Source organism: Carassius carassius, chromosome 45 (genome assembly GCF_963082965.1).
Source record: "Carassius carassius chromosome 45, fCarCar2.1, whole genome shotgun sequence".
NCBI classification, from domain to species: domain Eukaryota; kingdom Metazoa; phylum Chordata; class Actinopteri; order Cypriniformes; family Cyprinidae; genus Carassius; species Carassius carassius.
In genome coordinates, this window is record NC_081799.1 from 8,165,010 (window position 1) to 8,191,346 (window position 26,337).

Consider the following 26,337-nt stretch of genomic DNA (forward strand, 5'->3'; position numbering starts at 1 on the left):
CGCGTTGCTATGGACGCGGAACGGACTATTTTCTTTGGCGGAAGCAATACAATCGTTTTTAAATCAATAAACTCCTTTTTAAATCAATAATTCGTGCTAATTATTTATTTATTTTGTGGGTAGCCATGTAATAAGCGGGATAATGTATAGAGAGGCGGTCGTTATAGCGAATAACAACCCCGACAGGCTGAACAGGACCCCGACACGAAGCGGAGGATAATGTAATCTAACGTTATACATTATCCCTTATGTAAATAACAGGGAGTGAGAAGCAGACGGAGCTCAACACACTGCCACTCCAGGCAGCTGCCTAAACGCTTGTCTCCTCTTCTGCTGCAGTTCTCCCCACTCTCAGAGTCAGAAGTTTACATGAAAACACTGTATATTTCCCTCCATTGTCAAAATCTAACACCCGAGAAAACACAGATCGTTAGCGCCTATTTTACCGCATTGTTATGCAAATTAGCTCGCACACGCTCTTACATTAAGTACAGGATTGTTCTCAGTATAATAATGCACATCTTAATGATTGAAAAATGACTTATTTTAAAACATAATTCAAAGACTGAATGTCTAGTTTGGCGGTTAGTTTACCCTTTGATTCTATAGTCTAGTCTGCATTTATTTTAAACAGACAAATAATCATCAATTATCTTGTACTTAGCCTACACTTTTAAAAAAAAAGGTATTGTGACAATAAAGGATATTTTAGCAACCATTTGAAGCCATATATTTCAGTTTCAGAGTCAGACCCTGCAGCAGCAGGCCCCTCATCATCATACATGGCTAGGTGAGAGAGGATCCAGGGCACCTTGTCTCCAAAAATTTGATTGATGAGGGTCATAAAAGCCATCTGTTCTGGACACCTGTTTGTACACCCCCCTCCCCTCCCTGTACACCCTCCAGTGACCTTAATATGAACTTATGAACCAAGGAGGAATTTCGGAGGGGGGGAGAAGTTGTGGGAAGCTATGTGCTTTTTTTTTTTAAACTTTGAAAAGGGGGCGAAATCATGAAAATGGTGTAAGGGAAGATTTTATTAAGGTTTTAAATAAACAGTGTATTTCAAGAAACAGATTATAAACACATAGCAGCAATGGAAACAATGTAATGATCGTTTTCGTAGTTGGAAAAGTGTAAAAACGTTGTTAAAGTTGTTACAAATGAAATAAAACTAGGTTACTGGTTATTTATCTGATACAACCAAACGAGTCAAAACTATCAGATATGTTTTCGTTAAGCAATACGTGAAAAAGATGTGAGAGCTTGTAGCATTACAATTTAAAACTGGTGTTTTGTTACCAGTTAGAAAATAAAGAAAACTAGGTAATAGAGTTTTAGCATTTGTACCTTACCTCAAACTGAAAAAAAGAAATGAATGTAAAGCAGCGATACAAACCAAGAAAGTAGGCGTTTGTCACGTCGGGTGAAAAGTTAAAACAAAAGAAAAAAGATGGTAGACATTACGCGGATCTAAAATAAAATACACCAGACCCCGTTTTTAAAACACCAGCACAAGATACTTGTCAAAACTATGTTGTACTTTACCACTAACTAAAATTTTACAGACAAGAGTTAAACAAAAGAAAGATCTCACAGCAAAGTGTTATGACGTCTCCGGTAACGTTAGCTCGACTCAAAAAAAAAAAAAAGAAGCGAACGTAAAGCAATGTTATAAACCAAGAAAGTAGGCGTTTGTCACGTCGGGTGAAAAGTTAAAACAAAAGAAAAAAATAGGTAACTTAGGCATTTACGCGGATCTAAAAGAAAATAGCCTACATCAGACAAGATACTTGTCAAATCTACGCAGTACTTTACCACTAACTACAATTTTAAAAAGCGAGACTGTTAGACGAAAGAAAAAAAAAAGGATCCTCCGGCAGAGTTGTGAAGCGTCCGTAAAACAACCTCCCGGCACCGATGAACAGTTAGAATGAGGCTCGGGAATGCTCCGGAAAAAACCACGCCTCCAGCGCTAGAGAGGGCCGGGCAGGAGGCGTGATAGCAGCATTAAATAGACTTAAACGTTACAATAATTAAACTAAGTAGTTTTTAATAAATAGACATCAGTCCTTAATTAGTGAAAACTTTATATCCGTTTAAACATATGGTCAATTTTTTGTAGACCTATACGATTTTTATTTACTTTTAGGCTAGTCTTAAAAAAAAAAAACATAGTTGAAAAAGCGTTATTTGTTTTTAATGTGTTAAGTTAATTATTTAATCTATGACTAGTCTAAATTTAGACTATCTCCGTCGATATTTATTTATTTTTTTTGTCAAGCTTAATTTCTCAAGCTATGTCAATTAACACACACACACACACACACACACACACACACACACACACACACACTTTCCTTCTGTCAAGCTTGTGTCGCGTTATCTAGTAAATAAACCAGACGTCATCTCGGTCATCTCAAGCACCGAAACCCGAATGTGTCGTTGTCTGTGTGATTACAGGCGTCTACATATCAGTTAGACATCAAGCGGTTGTAAAAACATCTAACAGGTTTTGAAATGCTTGTAACTGGCTTGTGAAACTAACTAATTTCAAAGGGTGTTTTATATATATATATAAAACACACACACACACACACACACACACACATACTTTCCTTCCCCCATGCTTATTCTGTGAAACATTTCTATAGCCACATCTTTATTTAACAAAATCTAAAATGAGATCTGATTTATTGCTATATTAAATGCTTCTGTAAGTTGTAATCTTTCGTTGTCATATCTTTTACATTTTATTAAAATACATTCAACTGTTTCACAATATCGCATTTAACACAAAGTCCAGACACATGTATTTCATCTTATAAATAATGACTGATTAAGTGCAATGTGTCCAATTCTATGGCGAGATCTTCTCTTCTATTCCCAAAAATTCATTTCCAACTGGTCTTTGAATATTATATAAATGCTGGCATCTATTCTAACCAACCCATTTAATTTGACACGTATCTTTTTATTTTTATTTATTTTTAATTAGACCTTTTATTTCTAATTTACTCATTGGAGTATTAAATAAGATGTCTGACATTTTAATGGTCCACTTTTATCTGGTCCACTACTTTCATTAACTAGATGTGTGGGTATCCATACAAAATAAATCTTTGTTATTGCTTGTGTGGTGAAGTGAGTGACTCGTTGCCACGTCACCCTCATTACATATATGGCCAATAGGGTTCTGCCCCTTGGGGTATATAGACTCTTTGGATGCTCCCTGGGATACGTCATTGAAAGCCCGCCCCTTTGTCATTCATTCCAAGAGACCGTGGAGGTATGTGTGTTAGCCGTATAGCCGGTTGTTTTGATGTTAGTATTAAGTGATGTTTCATTGTGCCTTCATCTGTATCTGTTTAGTGTGACACTCGGCCATCGAGGCTGTGCACGTTCTCGTGGCGACACTCACATTGTGGTAAGTTCTAATGTTAGTTTTTAACTTTGTGTAGTTTGTTTGTTTGAGCGACCTGCAATGCGTTTTAGTGTGGCGTGCCTTCGGTCTCCCATTGGTGTGACATCTCCTCATAGCTGCGTCGGAGTATCAGCTGTTTATTGACTCACTAACATCAAATGACTGTCATATGATTTCCGTGTGCCTGTGATTGTTTGTGCGCGCGCGCCGAAATTGAATCAGGGTGAGTACATTTACGATCGTTTCTTTTAATCTGCAACTGTTTTTAATTAGATAGCTAATGAATATTTGTGTTTAGGAGTTCTCTTTTGCCCGTGTTAAAGTCAGGCTGAGCAGCTACTTTAGCAACTTGCTGTCAGCAATCCATGCTTCATTGAGCCACGTTTGCTGCTTTGTGGAAGCCGAATATCACTGCTGGACTCCACTTTATCTATTGCTCAGGCAATATGTTGTTTATGTTGTATGAATGTGGCTGGTTTTGTTACCAGTCCTTAGCCGCATGATCATCACTGTTAAATACCTGTGATTTATTACATGGAGTGATAATTAGCCTACCAAACTGGTCCCATCATTTGTGTAGGTTGGACTGATTGTGTGATTTTTGTGTTGTGACCGTTTGAATGGTTTATATTTATTTTCTTTGTCTTTATTATAGATGACCATTTATCTTATAACTTGATTTTTGTTTTCATTATTTGTCTCATTGTGATTTGGTTTATCTCTAATCATTTCTATATTTATTTCTTTTCTGTATTCTGCAGGAGCTGGGTTTTCCTGGAGGCAGGCTGGTGGTTTTAGCTGCAGGCCTTCACCCTAAGTAGGGGTTATAAGTGTGGTGTGACTTTTTATCACTATTTTGTAGTGGAGTGATTCTTCAAAGTGTGTTTGATTGCCATATGCAGCTATAGCTAGCCTGCTTCTCTGTGGTCTCAGCCCCTGCAGTGATCATATTCTTTTTGTTTTGGTTGCCTTTTTGATTACGAAATGACACAATTGATTGTGTTATTTGTTTAATTGCTTTCTTTAATAAAAATTGCCTGTTTCAATGTGAACTCACGTCTCTTGCCTCTCCTGAGTAAACGGACTTGTGTCCTATTTATTAGATTATTTCCCCGGTAATTCGGGGTGGCGTAGTCACTACTAGACGGCCACGTATTGCTACAAGTGGCGTAGTCGGCAGGGTCGCACAGAATATCTGGCAGAGACGTGAGTTGTATATTTTGTTCTAATAATTTAATTTTCTTTTTTTGTGTGTTTGGTGTTTCTTTTTCTTTTCCTTCAGGGAACAAAGCAGCAGACGTGTGCTCAGACGATTGCAGTTTTTGGCTTGACCTCCATTTGTTGTGGGTGCTGAGTTCTGCTAAATTAAGTAGGTACGTGCTATTAGAATGGAGGGAGAATTACAAGAACTAAGAGAGCTTGTAGCTCAGCTTAGAGCTGACAATGAGAAATTGCGACAAGAGAGGGCCTCTGAATTGCAGGGTGTCAATGTGGCGGGACCTAGCACCTCTGCCACAGTTACTGCCCCTATACTTCCAGCGGCGACTGGTAATATTCCAGTTACTGATAGGCTGGTATTTGTACCTAGAGATAGAAGGTGTCCAAAATTTAGTGGGAGGGCTGGGGTAAATATTGATGAATGGGTGGAGGAAGCTAAAGCTTGTATGAGAACCCGTCATTTATCCCCTGCGGATCAGGCCTTCTTTCTCTTTGACCACTTGGAGGGGGAGGCGCGAGAAGAGATCCGATATCGGTCAGAGACAGAGCGAGCGGACCCTGAGAAAATTATTAAGGCATTGCGTGAATTGTATGGATGTTCAGTGTCGTATGTAGCCTTGCAGGAAGCTTTCTTCTCCCGAAGACAACAGGAGGGGGAAACACTCTTGGAGTTTTCCCTCGCCTTGATGAGTCTGCTGGAGAAGGTTAAGCAACAGTCACCGAACGTAATGGCAAATGCTGAAATGTTGTTACGTGATCAGTTCGTTGAATATGTCAATAACAGTATGTTGAGACGTGAGCTTAAACAGCTGGTGCGCCGACAGCCCAATTCTACTTTATTAGAGGTGAGGAGTGAAGCCCTACGATGGGAGCAGGAAGGGATGCCGGGGGGTGTGAGGGCCCGAAGTTTATCCGTTCCAGTGGCACATGGAATTCAGTATGGCGTTCACGGAGATTCATGGGTGGTAGCTCGTAGTTCACCCCAGACGTCTGAGTTGGGTGAGTTAAGGGAAATGCTGAAAGCACAGCAAGAGCAGTTAAATCGCCTCACTCAAAGTTTCGCTCGACTGTCAGGCCCAGAGATGCGTAATCGAGTCCCTCGTAGTGGACCTATAATCTGTAGAAGGTGTCAAAAACCAGGCCATTTTGCCCGAGAGTGTAATGAGGAGCGGGTTCTTCAACGTGCTCCTCATTCCACTGTACCTATTGCTGGAGATAGGCAGTTATCTACTTCCGTGCAGTCGGAAAACTAGTGCCCATCGAGCTGCGGAGTCACAGCTCGATTGGGGACATTACCGGCTCAGTTTTACCGACGGGTTCTGTTGCGGCGTCTAGTTTAATGTCGTCCTGTCCTCATCTTGTTGTTTCCATAGGTGGAGTATCGGTGCCGTGCTTGGTTGACACCGGCTCAATGGTCTCCACCATTACGGAAAGCTTTTTTCAGCGACAATTTGCAACATGGGGACAGGAGCGACTTAAGTCATGTCAGTGGTTACAGCTTCGCGCCGCTAACGGGTTTGCCATTCCTTATATTGGTTACATAGAGCTGGATATTGAGCTCTGTGGCCAAGTCGTTTCCAATTGTGGGGTTCTTGTTGTTAAAGATCCTCCTGGTGGCTTGTGTGATCGGATTCCAGGGATCCTTGGAATGAATGTTTTAAAACGATGCTACCAGGATCTCTTTAGTCAACATGGCCCCGCTCTCTTTAACTTGCCTGATGTGTCTAAAGCTCCGCAACTCGTATCTCAAGCATTACAATATTGTAGTGTTAATGTATCCGGCACAAACCATATAGGTAAGGTCCGTGTACGGGGCCGTAGGCCTTGCCGTATCCCAGGGGGCATGCTTAAATTTGTTCCGGCAACTTGCTCTGATGAATTCTCTGCGGGAACCGTACTCTTTGAGCCTCCTGAATCCGGTTTGCCCGCTGGGTTATTGGCTTCTCCTGCAGTAGTTCGGGTGAGCCAAGGGACAGCTTATATACCTGTTGTTAATGTTGGTGTGACTGATGTAGTGCTCTATCCACGGTCAATTATGGGCACGTTGAGCAGTGTTTATGTGATCAGTTTACCCACAGGTGTTACAGAGGTCCAGCCGGTTGTTGCTCTTGTGGGGTCGCAAAGCGCAGAAGTAGCACCTACTGTGCAGGAGCAGGTGGAGGCCATGGACTTGTCGAGTTTGTCAGAGGGAGAGCAGAGTCAGGTGAAGTCTTTACTCCGTAGATTTCAGGCAGTGTTCTCTACTCAGGAGACGGATTTAGGTTGTACAAATTTAATTTCACATGATATCCCCTTGGTGGATGAGACTCCAATTCGGCAGCGTTTCCGGCGCATACCCCCATCGGAGTACGAGGTGGTAAAGGCCCACATAAATCAGTTGCTTGAGGCTGATATAATTCGAGAGAGCTGTAGTCCATATGCCTCACCAATCGTACTGGTTAAAAAGAAAGATGGTGGACTGCGCATGTGTGTTGACTACCGTCAGCTTAACGCCAGGACTAGGAAAGACGCGTTCCCTTTGCCCCGAATAGACGAGTCCCTTGATTCTCTGAGTGGTGCAAAATGTTTTTCGACCCTCGATTTGGCCAGTGGGTATAATCAGGTTCCAGTCACAGAGAAAGATCGGTTTAAGACAGCTTTTTGTACACCCTTTGGACTCTTTGAGTGGAACCGTATGCCATTTGGCTTGTGTAATGCCCCTGGCACCTTTCAGAGGTTAATGGAGCGTCTGTTCGGGGACCAACAGTGTCAATCCTTGCTCTTATACTTGGATGATGTGGTAGTATTTTCCACCTCTGTAGCACAACATCTGGAGCGGTTGGAGGTGGTGTTGAGTAGGTTAGAACGTGAAGGACTTAAGGTCAAGCTAGGTAAGTGTGCGTTTTTCCAAAGAGAGGTGAAGTATTTGGGCCACGTTATATCAGCTGAAGGGGTATCAACAGACCCTGCGAAGATTGATGCGGTAGCTGATTGGCGAATTCCATCTAATGTGGCAGAGTTGCGCTCGTTTCTGGGTTTCGCCAGTTACTATCGCCGTTTTGTGGAGGGGTTTGCCAAATTGGCAGCACCCCTACATAAGCTGGTTGCAGTGTGTACTGGTTTGGGATCCAGAAAAAGAGGGGATCAGGGGTTTGCTGGTGCTTGGACTGAACAGTGTCAGCTAAGCTTTGAAGGGTTAAAGAACAGGTTGTCTACTTCCCCCGTGTTGGCATATGCAGACTTCTCCCGGCCCTTTATCTTGGAGGTGGATGCAAGCCATAGTGGGCTTGGTGCCGTCCTCTCCCAAGAGCAGGGGGGTAAGGTACGCCCTATTGCTTATGCCAGCCGCGGCCTGAGGCCCACTGAGCGCAACATGACTAACTATAGTTCCATGAAGTTGGAATTTGTGGCGCTCAAGTGGGCAATGACCGAGAAGTTTAGGGAGTACCTATTGGGTCAGAAGTGCCTTGTCTATACTGACAACAATCCCCTTAGCCACCTGACATCTGCTAAACTGGGAGCTACCGAACAACGTTGGGCGGCCCAGTTGGCCGCGTTTGACTTTGAGGTTCGGTATCGTTCTGGCAGGAGCAACCGAAATGCTGACGCTCTTTCTAGACAGAATTTGGGTTGTCAGGAGATTCGGGAGAGTTTCTTACCGGGGACCATAATTCCAGCTGTGGTAAGGCAGGTGGCAGAGGCCGAACCGGTAGTACAGGTGAATCAAGCAGTAATTGCAGCATTGCCCAGTTTTTCTCTTGAGGATTTGAGTTTGTTACAAGAGGCGGATCCGGATATTCAGAAGGTTTTGGCATTTTGGGAACAGGGTTCTTTTCCCAGCTCTGCGGTGCGCCAGCAGCTCCCAAAGTCTGTTCTAACATTGCTTCAGCAGTGGGACCGTCTTTTAAAAAAGGATGGGGTCCTTTATCGACGTGTGTCACGCCCTGATGGGGGTGAGGAGGTGCTACAGTTGATTTTGCCGGCAGCTTTAAAGCATGAGGTTTTGACTGAGTTGCATCAACATCATGGACACCAGGGTGTTGAACGCACTACTGAATTAGTGCGTCAGCGGTGTTACTGGCCGGGGATGTCGGCAGAAGTGGCACAGTGGTGTCGGGAGTGCGAACGATGCCAGCTGGCTAAAGACGTCCAGCCAACTGTTCGGGGTTTTATGGGTCATGTGTTGGCGTCTAGGCCAAATGAAATCCTAGCTATCGATTTTACCCTGCTTGAGCCCTCCAGTTCTGGACATGAGAATGTGTTGGTGTTAACGGACGTGTTCAGTAAATTTACTCTGGCTGTCCCCACTAGAGATCAGCGAGCTGAGACCGTAGTACAGGCTTTGGTGACCGAGTGGTTTTTCAGGTTTGGGGTTCCAGGTCGTATTCACTCCGACCAGGGCCGGAATTTCGAGTCTGCCCTTATGAAACAACTCTGTAGGTTCTATGGGATCGAAAAATCTCGAACTACACCTTATCATCCGGCAGGCAACGGCCAGTGTGAACGGTTCAATCGAACCCTTCATAACCTTCTTCGCACTCTGCCGACCTCCCGTAAACGGGACTGGGCATCTTGCCTTCCGCAGATCTTGTTCTGTTACAACACCACCCCTCACCAGAGTACAGGTGAGTCTCCATATCTCCTGATGTTTGGTCAGGAGCCTAGACTCCCTGTGGATTTTCTGTTGGGTAGGGTCCAGGAATCTGGAGGGGGTGGGGTCCATGAGTGGATGGTAGAGCATCAAGCTAGGATGCATGTGGCATTTGAAGGGGCACGAGGGCGTTTGAAGGTTGCCGCTGAGCGACGTAAGAGACTGCATGACCAACACGCTCGCGATGCACCACTGAGGGAGGGTCAGCTGATTTATCTCCGGGATCACAGCGTGAGAGGCCGTCATAAAATTCAGGACCTGTGGAGCTCAGTGGTGTATCAAATTGTGAGAGCTCCTATAGATGGAGGGTCTGTATATGCTGTGGCACCTACGGACGACCTGAGTAAGATCCGGCACGTTCATCGTTCGTCAATGAGGACTCGTATCCAACGAGAATCTCCAAGAGTTGTATCTTCTGACAGCCCTTTAGTAGGGACGCCGTCGTCATTGGGGGATGTAGAGGAAGTAGACCTTTGGGTGGCCGTTTCTGACAATTGGCAGGCTGGGTCAGGCCAAACCGTAGCATTACAACCAGCAGCCGTATCTAGGTGCCAGCCACCGGCATCACCGCCGCCGGAAATGGTGGGGCCACCTCCAATAGTGTCTGCTCCCTCTGTAACTGGTGAGTTGGCACCGGATGTTGATTCGAGCCAGGCAGGGGTGTCTATTCCTCAGCCAGTTCAAAGAGAGGGAGATGGTGTTGGAGCAGTACGACGAACGAGACGAGCTACTGCTGGTCAACACCCTAATATTTACCATCTTCCTCGATCAGTGGAGAGTGTGAGGGATGTCCCGTGTGTTCCAGGGTCTATATCCAGCATAACTTCTAGGTTGTTTAGGCCTTGGGACTAATACGTAGTGATTGGTAGTCTATCGTCGGGGCGACGACACAAAAGGGTGGGTAAAATGTGGTGAAGTGAGTGACTCGTTGCCACGTCACCCTCATTACATATATGGCCAATAGGGTTCTGCCCCTTGGGGTATATAGACTCTTTGGATGCTCCCTGGGATACGTCATTGAAAGCCCGCCCCTTTGTCATTCATTCCAAGAGACCGTGGAGGTATGTGTGTTAGCCGTGTAGCCGGTTGTTTTGATGTTAGTATTAAGTGATGTTTCATTGTGCCTTCATCTGTATCTGTTTAGTGTGACACTCGGCCATCGAGGCTGTGCACGTTCTCGTGGCGACACTCACATTGTGGTAAGTTCTAATGTTAGTTTTTAACTTTGTGTAGTTTGTTTGTTTGAGCGACCTGCAATGCGTTTTAGTGTGGCGTGCCTTCGGTCTCCCATTGGTGTGACATCTCCTCATAGCTGCGTCGGAGTATCAGCTGTTTATTGACTCACTAACATCAAATGACTGTCATATGATTTCCGTGTGCCTGTGATTGTTTGTGCGCGCGCGCCGAAATTGAATCAGGGTGAGTACATTTACGATCGTTTCTTTTAATCTGCAACTGTTTTTAATTAGATAGCTAATGAATATTTGTGTTTAGGAGTTCTCTTTTGCCCGTGTTAAAGTCAGGCTGAGCAGCTACTTTAGCAACTTGCTGTCAGCAATCCATGCTTCATTGAGCCACGTTTGCTGCTTTGTGGAAGCCGAATATCACTGCTGGACTCCACTTTATCTATTGCTCAGGCAATATGTTGTTTATGTTGTATGAATGTGGCTGGTTTTGTTACCAGTCCTTAGCCGCATGATCATCACTGTTAAATACCTGTGATTTATTACATGGAGTGATAATTAGCCTACCAAACTGGTCCCATCATTTGTGTAGGTTGGACTGATTGTGTGATTTTTGTGTTGTGACCGTTTGAATGGTTTATATTTATTTTCTTTGTCTTTATTATAGATGACCATTTATCTTATAACTTGATTTTTGTTTTCATTATTTGTCTCATTGTGATTTGGTTTATCTCTAATCATTTCTATATTTATTTCTTTTCTGTATTCTGCAGGAGCTGGGTTTTCCTGGAGGCAGGCTGGTGGTTTTAGCTGCAGGCCTTCACCCTAAGTAGGGGTTATAAGTGTGGTGTGACTTTTTATCACTATTTTGTAGTGGAGTGATTCTTCAAAGTGTGTTTGATTGCCATATGCAGCTATAGCTAGCCTGCTTCTGTGGTCTCAGCCCCTGCAGTGATCATATTCTTTTTGTTTTGGTTGCCTTTTTGATTACGAAATGACACAATTGATTGTGTTATTTGTTTAATTGCTTTCTTTAATAAAAATTGCCTGTTTCAATGTGAACTCACGTCTCTTGCCTCTCCTGAGTAAACGGACTTGTGTCCTATTTATTAGATTATTTCCCCGGTAATTCGGGGTGGCGTAGTCACTACTAGACGGCCACGTATTGCTACACTTGTATTCTGAACAAACTCTGTAAAATGCCTGACAAAATGCGTTGTCTAGTAGAAGCTTCACCACTCTTTAAACTTGATAGTACTGAAAATGAGTCTGAACATATGACTACTTTAATGTGTTCAACCCCACTGAAGAGACAAAAATATGACAATCATTTCTGTAGTATAAACGGACGGATGATTAGATGTTCTTTCTGGTATTCTATGCTCTTTATTTTTAATCTAAACAAAAGACCTTGATGTTTTATTTTATTTTAATAAGCCACTCACACTTACTAACTTCTTATTAACTTATTAACTTCTGGCACGAAATTCTAGATTCATAAATGTATGTTTTTCAAAATTCCCCCACGTTTAGTGGCGTTTAAAGTGGAATTTGTGATGTATTTGGGGACGTTAAAAGGCATGAAAAGTCCCAAACCAAGACTTTTGTATTCTTCATTAGAGGACTTTAGTTTCTTAATGTGAAAATCTGTTACTCCCCACTACATTTTCTTTATCATTATATTTTTATTTTTTCTTAAGTGTTGTTTTATTTATTTTACATTTATTTTGTTTTATGATGTACAGAGTGTGAACAAAAATTGAGTGTAATCTCAGACCGTATTTGTAAATCTACCAGTAATGGACATCTTTATGTTTTTAATGTTTAAAGCATCGAATAAAAAATAAAAAACACACACTAACACTTCCCCAACCACCCTAATAACGTTGGTCGCAAAGGTTTAAATGTATGTTAAAAGAATTAAACAAAGAAATGTTTTTAATAACAACACATCAGTTCTCATTCGATGAAAACATTCTACCTGGTTTTAATATTAGACCGATGTTTTAACTATAAAATTAGGTTTACATATACGATTTAATTTTTTAATCTCAACAAAATTCCTTGTTGGAAAAAGTGTTGTTTTATTTAATTTTAATAAGTCACTCACACATACTTTAGTAGTCTAAACCCTTGAATACGTCTTTTATGTTGTCAATATTAACTTCTATCATTGCTATATCGTTGCTATATCAATTAAAACATGCGTTTAGGCAAACACAAATAGTAAACAGGAATGAATGTGATATGTCAAGATGGGCTTTTCTTGCCAAAGAAACTTTTACAACATTACAGGAAAGGCTAAATATTTCATCTCTAGTAGTGCATAGAAACGCGTCTGGTGTCTTTGTGTTAACGTTTACGACCATGTCAGCGAAGACTGTAAACGGGGTTCTGGTGTTGTAAATGGTGTGCTGCTGGTCAGCTAAAGTAAAAAATTGTTTGTGTATTCCGTGATCAAAGGGACAATTTCGACTTTATGACTTTATGATGATCGCAAGGTTAGCTGAAGTTCATTTACTGGTCAAAAGGATGTGAAATCTTTTAACAAGTCAGACCATAGAAAAATGTAGTTTAATTCAAATTAATTTAGTTTTGTTTTAGTTACATTTATATTTTTTATTAACCCATAGATCTTTCAACCTCAACATAGATGTACTGAGAATGCAAACAAGTACACAAACACAACCATACAATCATAAACAAACACACACACACACACACACACACACACACACACACACACACACACAGATACAAATGTAGACATACAGAAAACATGAACATGTAACCAAACAAATACAAATATACACTCAAACAGGTACATAAATACACAAACAAACAAACAAAATAGGTCACAAACACGAAAATACCTATATTAGATTGAAAATGAGTTGTCATAAGTTTTCTTTGAAACAAAAAGTGTTTGTTGCGACAAATGTCTCACAGAACTTTATACAATAGATTAGATGGCCTTTATCACTTTCCAAATGGGGTTGTTAACCATGATGTTTTTTAAAATAGATTAAAAAGTATTATTTTTAGCTTTCATGTAGGATTCATGTCAGCACTCAAATGTTTTTAGCAAGAGTCCAGAGACAGATGAAAATAGATGCGTGAAGAAAAAAATGTAAGAGGTTTTTAATGACAGACTAGTTGGTTTAGATTGTTTAAAACAACTGAGTTTATGCATTTCTCTTGAATGTGTGTACGGTAACTGTTGTATACATGAAGCAGAAGAAATACATAAACGCATTGTGGTTGATGTTAAACAATAAAAAATATATTATTTATATATCATAACTTACTTTCTTTTCAAAACACAATAAACATTCTTATGACTTTTTAACTGCGAACAACCGGTTTGGTTGGAAAATAAAAAATAAATAAAAACATATTAGGTTTCTTAGTTAGATTGCTTATAGTTTGTAGTAAAATCACATATATAAGCTAAAACATTTTTCTTTCAAACCACGCCGTTTTCACACACATTCCTCACAAAACTGACAACAAAGACCTTAAGTTTTTGTTTTAACGTTTAGCTGTAACTGAGACCTTGGGGGGGGGGGGGGGGGGGATTATTTTACGCACAGTTTTGGGGAAGTTACTATGAACTTTGCAATAGGTTATAGATCACAAATGAACCTATTTAAAATCTAAAAGGTTGCGCAACTATATAAATTTCTTTAAAAAAAGTAATGTAACTGATAACATTTGATTACATGTTTATGACTTGTAATGTTTTTAACCGTTAATCTTTTGAAACGTGTAAACAGGACGGGTTAACATTAGAGCGCTCAACAGCTAATGACCGTCAGACTTTTCAAAATCCTTCATCACTTAAATTAGGATTGTGATCGTGATTTCATTTTAAAGCACAACCACCACAAAATCAGATTTGCTTGGAGATTAAATACATAGAGTAGTTAGAGTTAGTTAAGGTGGTTTACGAAATATATTAATTAAATCTGTACGTGTGTGAAAAAATATTCAGATGTAACATTTTCATAATTAACCGCAATTTAATTATTTTTCTGTGACTGTAACTGATTACATTTTATTTTTGTAATCAAATGATATAATTTAGCTATATGTAACTAGTTGATCCCTAACACTGATTATGCATTCTGACAATAATAGATTGTGAAAGTGTTCATTATCCTCTTTAACTTTAAAAATGCGGACAGTGTCGCTTAACACTAGCTTGGCAAACAAGGGTTTGCTCTTAAAACAACCACCAGACCCCGACTTGAAAGCACCGTGACAAGTATAGCCATTGCAGAAATGTATTATAGAGATGCAGTAAGATAAACTCTGGATGCACGATTGACCGACTTATTATTACAAGGCCCTGCTTACCTAGTTTTATAATGAAATATGTCTGTAAAATAAACAAACATACACACAATCTCCAGAACGGGGTCTGATGATGGGTCTTCATCATTTCCTGATGAAGACAGACTGGATATTCAGACCACAGCAGCAGGACACGAATGTCTTTTTCTAAAGATAAAGACAATTATTTGGTTTCAGGACACACGCATCCTAATGGTTCACAAGATAACATAACAACGGTTGCTCCATTACTGCATAGCCAACCCTATTTTAGCCTGTTTTAGCACATGTACAGTATATCGTATTATTCTTGAATACAGTTGTTTAGTCTAAATATGTGTTAACAGTTATTTATTGTTATTATATGTATTATATGTTTTTGTTTTACAAAGGGGTTCAATTTAAAACATTTAACTAATACCTCATTCAAGCTATGTAGATCTTCAGGTCAGGGAACTACAATACCCATCATACACCTTTGCAAATCTCTTTTTTGTGATCTGTTTTACTGATGCAAAGTCCGATTCACTTCTGAAAATGATTCATTTGGACAGTTTGGTTCAATGAACTGATTCATAGGCCCCTTAAGTCATTTTCGCAGTTATGTCAGTACACATATTTTTCTTCTAACAACTCAAGAGTCATTTCATTTCTGTGAATCATCTAAATAAATGTATTGTGTGAACACATATTGGTGGTTATTATCATCTGTTCATTTAAGTTAATGCTGAATCATCTAAATAAAGTTAACTGTGTGAACACATATTGGTGGTTATTGTATTTTGCTCATTTAAGTTAGTGATGTTTGTGTTCGCAGTTTTAGGCACAGTGCCTCTGTCATTTGTTTAGCTTAAACATCGGTTTTTAGTCAGTTACAAAGGTGTCAGGCATTAAATTTTTGTATTTTTAACTAACCTAATTATGACAGAGTTACAGATTTCAGGTGTTTTTGGGGAGTGTAAGCGGTGAAAACTTAAATGTGACCGTCGAGTAACGTTAGCTACTCAAACGAAGACAAATTGTGTAAGTGTTCATTAAGATGTCGAAATGAAAATAAGCGTACAAATATCCATAATGACAATAAGTACAATATACCCTAAAGACACAATAGCCCCTGCTAAGTACACCTAAAATTTGTTAGAGTGGTGAGATATTTAAGTTTACCTTTATTCATTTAGCAGACGCTTTTATCCAAAGCGACTTACAGATGAGGACGGTGGAAGCAATCAAAACAACAAAAAGAGCAATGATATATAAGTGCTATAACAAGTCTCAGTTAGGTTAACACAGTACACGAAGCATGGGCTTTTAAATAATATAATAAATAAAAAGAAAACAGATTGAATAAAAAAGAATAGAGCAAGTTAGAGAACTTTACACACACACACACACACACACACATATAAATAGATATAAACCGCAATGTTTTTCATTGCGTTACACTTTGAAACCAGAACGATATATTTCCATGATTTTGTTTGCTCTTTCTGTTTGAATCAGTTTAACGTAGTTTTCACCATCCTAATTGCAATGGTTTGGTCTTGCGCTTAGGGCCTATACGACTCGTTTTCCCAGTTTTTGGTCTCGTGTAAGTGGGTCTCTTTGTTCATACCAAGCAATATTTCTGTGAATTTGGGTATTAAAATATTGCTTTAAACATCCGTCTTCATTCGAGACGTTTACTTAACATCATTATATTATCCAGATCAATGAGGAGGTCGAGGCGAGTCGGCAGATCATGGGCGAGGACCTCGCCCTTGATGCTGGAACTGAGTCCCTCAAGGAAACGTGCCACGAGCGCCGGCTCATTCCACCCACAAGTGGTCGAGAGGGTGCGAAACTCAATGGAATAATCAACGACTGAGCGTCTGCCCTGACGGAGAGTGGACAAGATGCGAGACGCCTCTTCTCCGCGGGCCGAACGGTCAAATACCCGAATCATCTCCTCCTTGAAGTAGTCAAAGCTAGCGATGTACTCGACCTCAGCCTCCCAAGCAGCAGTTCCCCACTCGCGGGCACGTCCAGTCAGGAGCGAGATGACGTAAGCGACCCGAGCTCGCTCTCTAACGTAGGTCACTGGCTGGAGAGAGAAGACAAGTTCACATTGGGTGAGAAACGACCGACACTGTGAGGACTGTATAAGTGAAAGTGGCCAGCTGTATTTTGATTTGATTTCTTTTTTTTAACATATAAATACAATTACAATAAAAAAAATCTGAGAAAAAAAGGATAATAGTAAAACAAAACAAAAAACATATAAACAACAAAATAAAAATTCCTTATTTTATAAGGAAAAAATCGATTTACAAGTACTAAAGTTTTGTCATAAGTAGGCTAACAAATAACCAAAGAGTTGAGCGCGCACAGTATTAAAAGGTTGAGAGAGAGAGAGGGGGACGTGACAGGAGCGCATAGAATAAGTTTGTAGAATAAGAAAATACATTTATTGAGCACGGAATCGTTTTTTCTTTGTTCGAGGGATTTTTTTTTTTTTTTGTGATTGTTAATTTCTGTTCAAAATATAATTTAATGTGCTTGCAAAATATAGTTCTCTGTGCTCAAAACTTACAATTACTCGCTCAGGATTGTGTCACAAAAATACGTCCAGGACCTTGGCTGCATCTGCCACCTGGTACAGCTGGCCACTGGGTGTGGCATTAGAGCAGCCCAGGTACCAGTGGAAGACATTCTGGTGGGGATATACACCCACTTTGATAAAAGGTGAATTAATACATATAGGCCTGCTATTTCTCTTAATGTTGTGTGTGTGTTACAATGTTACAACATTGCATGTGGCTAACTCATGAACAAGGTAGCCTAGGCCTGCAGTTCATATTCTTTACACACACACACACACACACACACACACACACACACACACACACACTCACTCACTCACAATTCCAACCACTAACAGAGTAATTTTCTATTTCTCAGTGCAAAAAGATGTGAAGTCTACAAATAATTTGTAGACTTCACTGATTCAGACCACCTGCATGGTACAGGTAGGATGGTAACTCCACTCAGCAGATATCTACACAGTTTACTATGCTATATTTCCATTTTAACCTATTGCCACCCTGTATCTCTATGTACTGCAGGCCTACTTTAACAGTCATGAAGAGGTGGAGAGGAGTGTTAAAGTGCGTGATCTGGCAAGCCATCTGCGTGATCCAATCGTGAAGACCTACTTCCTGTTCCTGAGTGCTGCCCTTAAGCCTTTATCTGAATTTAACATTGCCTTCCAGGTGGGTGTCAATGATATTGAATGAATGAGTGAATAATATTATATAATTAAATGTTTGTGCTTATTGTAGCATTCTTATTTCACTGTTATTTTGTTGTGACCATTGATATTATCTGCAGTCAGAGGGAGTACAAATTCACAGACTTGAAGAGGAGATGTGCAGGCTGATAAAGAGGATCCTGAGTTACCTCATACCAGCCAGGGCAATCATGGGTGTACCTCTCAGGGAGGTGGAGTATGGAGAAGGACATCAGTTGGCTGATGAAGATCTCTTTATCGGAGCAGACGCAAAGACATTCATGAGAAGCGCTGAGCTCCCTGTGTCAGCCGAGAAGAAAATCTTTCAGTAATATATATTTATATTACCCAGTAGTTATATTATGATATCATCTTTTGACAGTATGAGAGTATAGGCTGTAGTGTGCCTAAAAATATTACCACTAATGCATTTTTTCACTCTTATGCTGTTGTAGAACTGTGAGAAGATTCTATGAGGCAGTTCTTAAGAAGATGTTCTCCTCCTTTCCCCTCGACCATCCACTCCTTAGGGACCTAAAGGTGCTGGACCCTGCAGCTCGTCTTAACATAACTCCAGGGACAGGTAGATAATAGAAACAGTTTCCAAAAGGCTTTATGCCCAGCTCCACTACTTACCATAGCAACCACCCTAGCAATGGTCAGACACACCTGGATCAATCACAGGGTTCGTAGGGGTGCTTGAAATCCTTGAAAGTGCTTGAATTCTGATGTTGTGTTTTCAAGGTTTGATAAGTGCTTAAATTTTGGATAAAATGCTTGAAAAGTGCTTTGGATAAAATGCTTGAAAAGTGCTTGAATTTGACCTTGGAAAAGGTGTACGAACCCTGTAATCAGTTTGTCCAATAGTGTAAGACAGGAAATAAAGGAGCTGGCTTAAGTTCAGGAAGTAGTGCAGCTGTGCATAAAGCCTATTGATGTTAGGCAAGGCAAGGCAATTTTATTTGTATAGCCGATTTTTACAAACAATTTGTCTCAAAGGGCTTTACATTATAACAACATCCTCTGAGGACAGTTCCCCATTGATAACCAAACAAATAATTGGCACAGTAGCCTATACTTGATACTTGTTTAGATCTGCAATGTTCAGAAAAACACTTGTTTTACTTTACAGTGGAAAGGCTAGGGGCCCTGTTCCCTCAGTTGAGGCTGAAAGAGGATAAGGTGAGAGAGGAATTCACAGATTATCAGGTGACAGATAGTAAGCAACTCCCACAAGAAGACAGAATTGACAGATTCTGGGGCCTGGTAGGAAAGGACATGAGGTTCAGTGAGCTGCCAAAACTTATGAAGGCTTTACTATGCATTCCCCATAATAATGCAAGTTCAGAAAGGGTGTTTAGCATGGTATGAAAGATTGTTACAGAGAATAGGACAACAGAACTGTTTGCGCTCTACTTTCATGTAAAATGAACCACTCTGGCCCAGCCCACAAATACACTCCTTCCAAAACTGTTTTAAAGAATGCAAAGTCTGCAACAAATTTGTACAACAACTCACTAAAAGAGTAAAAGAAAAGTTATGTGAAATGAAAAGAAAAACTGTAAAAGAAAAGCAATTTGAAATGAAAAGAATTTGTGGAATGAAAATAAAATGTAAATGTAAAGACAAGCAATGTTAAATTAACAGAAAATATGCAAATAAGCCTTTAAATAAATGCTCTTCATATATACCCTTTTGTGTTTTCATTTGGGCTATAACACCTGTCTTAAAATGTAAGGGATACTGGAGCTTGGTTGGGGTGGTGGGACTGCTCGCGGCGACGGAAAATTTCCCTTATTTTCAAATCCAAAACTTGACAGGTATGGTTTAAATGCGTTGCTGCATAGTTTAAGTGTATGTATATATAAGCCTGCATATAAAATAATCACACATCCACTGTGTAACATCGTGAAAGGCAAACAATTATGTCTTGAGGTTTAACACATCTTGACAAAAGTTCTAGATCGGTCCAGTCAGACCTGAACGTCCATAAAACGTCTTAATCAAGTGTACATCACAAACAATAACACATTATTTGTGGACGTATGCAAAAAAGAAGCATGTTCTGATTTAGCACATTTTATTGTTTTTGAACAGTTTAGCATCTGTTAACGAAACTAAAATACCAATTACAAAATACTGAATTATTATATAAAGGGATAGTTTACCTAAAAATAAAAATTCTGTCATTTACTCACCCTCATGTTTCAAACCTGTATACCTTTCTATGTTCTGACGATATTGTTTTCACGTTTGCTTTACTGGGACAATATCAAGAATGAAGAATCTTCAAGATGATAAAAATCTATTTAAAAAATTTGATTTTCAATGTAATCTTTGTACCCATTTTGGATTTCTGAAATAAGTTTACAGGCCTACCATTTTCGTCAGAAATATTATTTAATGAGGGTCATCACTGAATAAAAAGTGCTGAAATACTCAATCTTGAAGTCCATTATTATTGTAAAAAATTTCTTTTTTCGCAGTATTTGTTTATTAATGTTTTTATTAATTGCATTTATTTTTAAATACTTTAATCATATAAACAATATTAAGAATATTATATTTGAATGTGGCATAACCACCTTGCAGGAGCCATTGTTGTCATGTGACAAGAAAATCATAAAACATAGAAGACCCTCATCATAAAATATGTTTGAAATCATTGCTATTTATAAAATCAAAGTAGCGTAAATGATGTTAAACTATATAGAACCGACATGAATTCAAATATTACATTTCTGAGAATGTGTTCACGTGTTTTCTACTGGAATGTTAAAAGATGGTTTCTTTTTATCATGTCTTTATTAATCTTGTCATTGACTTACACAGTTGTCTTATAAACACAAAGATATTTGGAAGAATATTTGTAACCAAGCAGATCTCACAATCCATTAACTGCCATTGTAGGAAAAATGATTATGATAGTAACATGAGGGTGAGAAAATTATGACTATTTTCATTTTTGGGCGAACTATCCCTTAAACACATTACAGTTGTTTGGCTCATTTCTTGTAACCTCCACCCTCATCTCTTCCTGGAGCGAGCTTCAGGTGTTCTGCCATCGCTGCATCAGGCTCAGAGACTCCACCTCTTCACAGCAGCTGAGGGAAGAGGATATATTTATTTTTAAAATAAATAAAATAAAAAATTGAGATAAAAGACATGCACTTATTTTCAAAATATCTTTATGTCTACAGCTAAAAAAAAAACAAAAAGAAAAAAACCTTGGAACAAGATGAATGAAACATAAGAAAAAGGTAATCAACATGCATTAGATTTTATTTTTATTGTATAAAAGTTGTGTTTTAATGTGTTGCCGTTGAGAAAACTGTGTGTAACTGTGAGAAAAAGAAACAGGACATTTCTGATAAGACAGGAGGGCTGTGATGTTCCCTGAATAATTAATTAAAGCGTACCAATAAAAATTACATCAATATAAGTAACTTTTAGCCTACTAACGTTAGCAAATTTTAGCCATACTCAGTGAATTTCAGTTGACAACGTGGGCATCATTTCTCTCGGTTCCTTCGTGTCAAACAAGTAAAACTCAAGCACGTTAATCAAATAATACAAAATGTACTTACCCAACAGTAGATTTTATATAATATATATACATCTCCCTCCTCGAGTACTCTTCGAGTCTTCTCCTCGTGGTTGCCTGCTGAATGTTCCGGAACCAGAAGACCGCGAGATCTCGCGAGATAATCTATCTTATCGCTGGATTTTGTAATATCACGAAATATATTACTATGTTTTGTGTCTACATCTTGGCAGCACCGTTTTGGCAATTACATACAACTCAGACCGAAATGGTGACCGGATATATATCTGTTTTACATGTATATGCATAGATTCCATAAAAATAATAACAACGAATACATAAAACAGGTTGAAATGATGACTAAATTGTAGCATGGCAATCACTTAACCACATCAACTCTGGGGACCCACCGGTGTGTCCAATATTGCATATGCCTAATTCTCAAAAAATCAAAATAACAGCTGTAGTGGTTAACCACACTGTGCAGTTTGTCATTATAATTTATTTAAACAAGATAAAGTAAATATATTTACTTTGTATAAAAAAAAGTTTTTTTCCTGCTAGTCTTGCTTGGAGTCTTTTCACAACCGTTACAAGACGTGTAAAAGACGTCAGTGGACGTCTATTCACAACCTCTTTAAAACCTCTTAAAAACTCTTGGTGCACTTAAATTAATTATTGCAGTATTAATCAAGGTGTAAGCACAGCTTTTGCATATTCCACAAGGATTTCATAGAGGGTCACGATGGACGTGTAATGCACGTGTAAAAGACGTCACACAGTGACGTCCTCTCACAACCGATTCACAACACGGGTAAATATTGAACTACACGCAGCTAAAAGTCAAAGTAATAATTATACATGCAACCCCATAGAACTATAGACATGTACAAACATATCTGAATGCATTTTTAGGAAATGTTCTGTGTTACATATTTCTACCGATTTATGCCGTCCTACCGCGACTATTTTTGGCCGGGCACACGACGTCGCCGTCGGACCAATGTTTGCTAGGGTAGGTTACAGCAAAGCTGGCAACACGGATCCCGAAACACTACTGACTTCGTGATTGGTAGATAGGTGGAGGGAGGCGCGTCAGGCCAAAACACAAAATGACAACATCAACATCAGTTGAGGGCTGCAAGTCCACTTTTTAAATGACAATATCCTGGCCGTACTACTGTTGTCAGTGATATAAGTATTTGAAATGAACATGATTTCTTAATGTCTAGTGACACATCAGGGCCATTTTATGATTAATTGAAATAGATTTCTTACATACAGCTCCTTTAAGTATATAAAATACCCAGAGAATGTAAGACGCTAGAAAGGCGATCTCTAGTCGTAATCGCTCGACCAACTCTTGATTTCCTTCCATGTCAGACAGGAGCGCCCCGAGATCATTTACTTAGCATTTATAGTAATACTAAGAAAGTCTAGGTTATACATATAGGATAGGGAAAGGATTGATTGTTATGCACCTGGAACAATCCTGAGAAAAATAAAAGTATGACCCTAATGGGATTGGACCAGTATATAGAAATTCTGGAATTTATACTTTGCAGTTTCATCATGCAGAAGCCAAGTGCTGTTTGTAAAATATTGCTGCCTCAATCTCTTGCTGCCATCACCTCTTTTGGTTTTCAACTGTGATAGAGTTATGGCTGACAAATTAGGTAACTTGCTCAGTCCTGATATAAATAATGAGACAGTAGAGAGCAAATGCTGCTAACAGTTAGACTCAGAAGCTCTTATCTTAAAGAAAATGTATTCTCTGAATTCATTGAATGAATAGTCAGTCTGGGCTTTGATTCTGATTGGAAAGTTAAAACAAAAAACTTGATTGGCTGCAAAGAAAGAAAGAACCAGGAAGATACAAATTTCTAAATGCATATTTTCAGATGTGTAAAGTGGTGTTCTGTAAAGACAGAAACAGTAACAGAGTAATGGTAAAAACCTGATTCTTTGTGCATCAAAGGTTTAAATTGGATCATCAGAGGGTGGATCAGCACCTAGAGAGGACCTGTACAGCCCTGAATGTCAGCAAAGATCAGGACAAAATGAGCCACAGAGACAGATCCCCAGTGAAGACTTTGTATCCCAGACCACCACTGGGCCAAGACCACAGGAACCAGTTGAGTCCTCTGCACAATCTGACTTTGCTGCAGTCTGGAATTGAACTGCTGGTTTCGTCTAGTCAGAGGAGAACTGGACCCTGACTGAGCCTGGTTTCTCCCAAGGTTTTTTCTCCATTTTGTCTCCAATGGAGCTTTTGTTTCTTGCTGCTGTCACCTCTGGCTCGCTTAGTTGGACACTTTTTTTGCAGTGATATCGACTTTATTGCACAGATACTATTGACACTGAACTGAGCTGGATAATGACATCACTGAATTCGATAATGACCTGCATTGACACTGAGAAGTTAAAGGACATAATACAAGGAGTTCAAAAATTCTACATTTCAGATTTTATGCATTAAGAGGGCAATTAGTGCCTGCCCAATGCATTTAAGAAATAAGAGATTGCAAATATAATGAATAAATACAGTTATTAGTTACATTTACTCAAAAACATTACACCTCCTTTTACAGTATATAAATGACTTCTCTGAACAGGTCTGTTATCGTTTACAACTTGGGCTTCACTTCTAATTATTCTTGCAAGACAGCTCTTAGGTAATTTCCTTACATTATGTGGACATCTTGGACCCACCTAGACAAAACAAGAACTAATCCTTTGACACAAGGTCACAACTGTAAGATAATAATAACTCATCACACACACTATAACTTACATACTTACTCGCACGTGCATTGTTATGTTTCTTAATATCCATAAAGGGTATTGTTTGACCTGTGAGTGCTTTGATTGGATGCGCAGTACATCCTGTTTGATTTTGCATGAATCTATCGTATATAAATATGATCTTATGAGAACAATGAGAATAAACTTGAGAACGTTATGGTATCCTTACTGTATCGTGGAGCAATGAAGGTTTATCTGAGCATCCTGCTAGTCTTCTGCTGCAAGTTTCTTCACACTCTGGGTAAACAAAAAAAACTAAAAAATAAATAAATTTGCTATTTTACTTTCTATATAAAAATGTTAATATATTTTAAACATCGTATTTGTAATCACTGATTATTTTGCACCTTGTTTTCACAGCTTTAGACTGTAGTGTGATGAATGGTAAACTGAAGCAGATCGATGCTGGGTCGGGCTCAGTGGTTGGAGTGAACAATCTTAATGAAGCGTTTGTCCTGATTGATAATGTCTTCACAAAGATCAGTACACCTCTAAAGCACTTCAGTGTCGGACCCGCTGGTCAGCTGGGGGTGAATTCATCTTTCAACATCTTCAAGCTTAAGAGTGGCTCCTTCGTTCAGTTTCCAGGTGAAGAGTTAAAGAAAGCACAAATTACAGAAAATACATATTTAATCTGTCATCAATGTACATTTACATAATTTAAAGTCAATGTATTAAATCCATGGTCCCAAATATATCATTGTATTGTTGATTTTCCATTTAAACTATTCTTTCAGCCAACTTGTTGATTGTGTTTTTAGGGCTTCTCAAACAGGTGGATGCTGGAGGTGACCAGATCCTCGCAGGTGTCAATATGAATGATCAAATATATTGCTCAAATATGGATGCTAACAACAACTGGCCATCCTGCAATTCTCCTTGGGTTAAACTTAATGGATGGCTGAAGTACTACAGCTGTGGTCCGTACAGCTGTTGGGGAGTAAGCGCAGATGACAAAATCTGGATCATGAAGGTAATGGCACAATGTTAAATACAAGAGCTAAAGAACAAGTTCAAGTGGACCAAAATGTATATCAAAAATAAAGGCAGAAGCAAAATAAAGTTTATTGATGTGACTGTACAATGACTGACTGATTGTGTCTCTTTTGGTCTCGTGCAGGATGTGTCTAATAATGTCTGTTCTGGGTCTGGCACCTTTGTGAATGTTGCTGGATCTCTGTCCATGATTGAAGTAGCAACTGATGGCAGTGTCTTTGGTATCAATTTTAATAAGAAGTTATACCGGAGGTAAGCTGAACAGTCATAATATTATAAGTTGTATGAACAAAAGTGATGTATTCATGAAGAATGATTTTCAAACACTGCATTCAAGAAACCATTTTTATCTACTGCAGAATTGGCATAACTCGATCCAACCCTTCTGGCACACACTGGCAAATGATGAATGCCTGTCCCAATGACCACAAGCATGTGAGCTTTGACCTGGGAGTGCTGTGGGTCGTGTGTGTGGACGGCTCCATCCGTAAATGCACTATATAGCCTTCCACAGAATATTAACAGAAAATCTTGATTAAACTTTCTTTTATTCTCTTTTTTGCTTGCTGTTGAACCAATAAAGCATAATAAAGCATATATCTCATCAGTGTTGTGTTTCTTTTGTGTTTTATTTGATTCAGTGGTCCTTTAGGCAGATTCAGGATACACCACCCAGTAAACTGGGAAAACTTACAACTTACGAAATATTTTATTCAAATTGTTTAAAAAAATTTATACATATTTCTGTGTCAATATTGTCAATAAAAATTTAAATAAAGACTAAAACAATCAAAGCTGCAAGCAGTGATGGAAGGGCCCTCGCACCTGATGGAAAATCTGATATTGGATGTTTAAATAATGGTAAAACAAGTACTTTCCTGTTGGCGCTATGATTATTTGGTAGGATGGTTAGATCCTCCTATATTGATTGTTAGC

The 26,337-nt window shown here is 39.3% G+C and overlaps 1 protein-coding gene across 1 annotated transcript; it reads left to right on the forward strand.

Annotated features, from left to right (window-relative positions):
• Window positions 1-24,579: 24,579 nt before the first annotated feature.
• LOC132127546 (fish-egg lectin-like) lies at window positions 24,580-25,907 on the forward strand. Its single transcript, XM_059539452.1, has 5 exons — window positions 24,580-24,646; window positions 24,766-24,993; window positions 25,167-25,378; window positions 25,526-25,653; window positions 25,761-25,907. Exons 1-5 carry the CDS (start codon window positions 24,589-24,591, stop codon window positions 25,903-25,905), a joined length of 771 nt encoding a protein of 256 aa, XP_059395435.1. The 5' UTR covers window positions 24,580-24,588; the 3' UTR covers window positions 25,906-25,907.
• The last annotated feature ends 430 nt before the right edge of the window (window positions 25,908-26,337 follow it).

What these genes read in the sequence shown, in the direction of transcription:
- LOC132127546 (XM_059539452.1), top strand. Translation starts at nt 24,589, where the DNA reads ATGAAGGTTTATCTGAGCATCCTGCTAGTCTTCTGCTGCAAGTTTCTT. An exon ending in CTCCTTCGTTCAGTTTCCAG is followed by an intron (nt 24,994 to 25,166) that starts GTGAAGAGTTAA and finishes TTGTGTTTTTAG; the next exon opens with GGCTTCTCAAACAGGTGGAT. An exon ending in ACAAAATCTGGATCATGAAG is followed by an intron (nt 25,379 to 25,525) that starts GTAATGGCACAA and finishes GGTCTCGTGCAG; the next exon opens with GATGTGTCTAATAATGTCTG.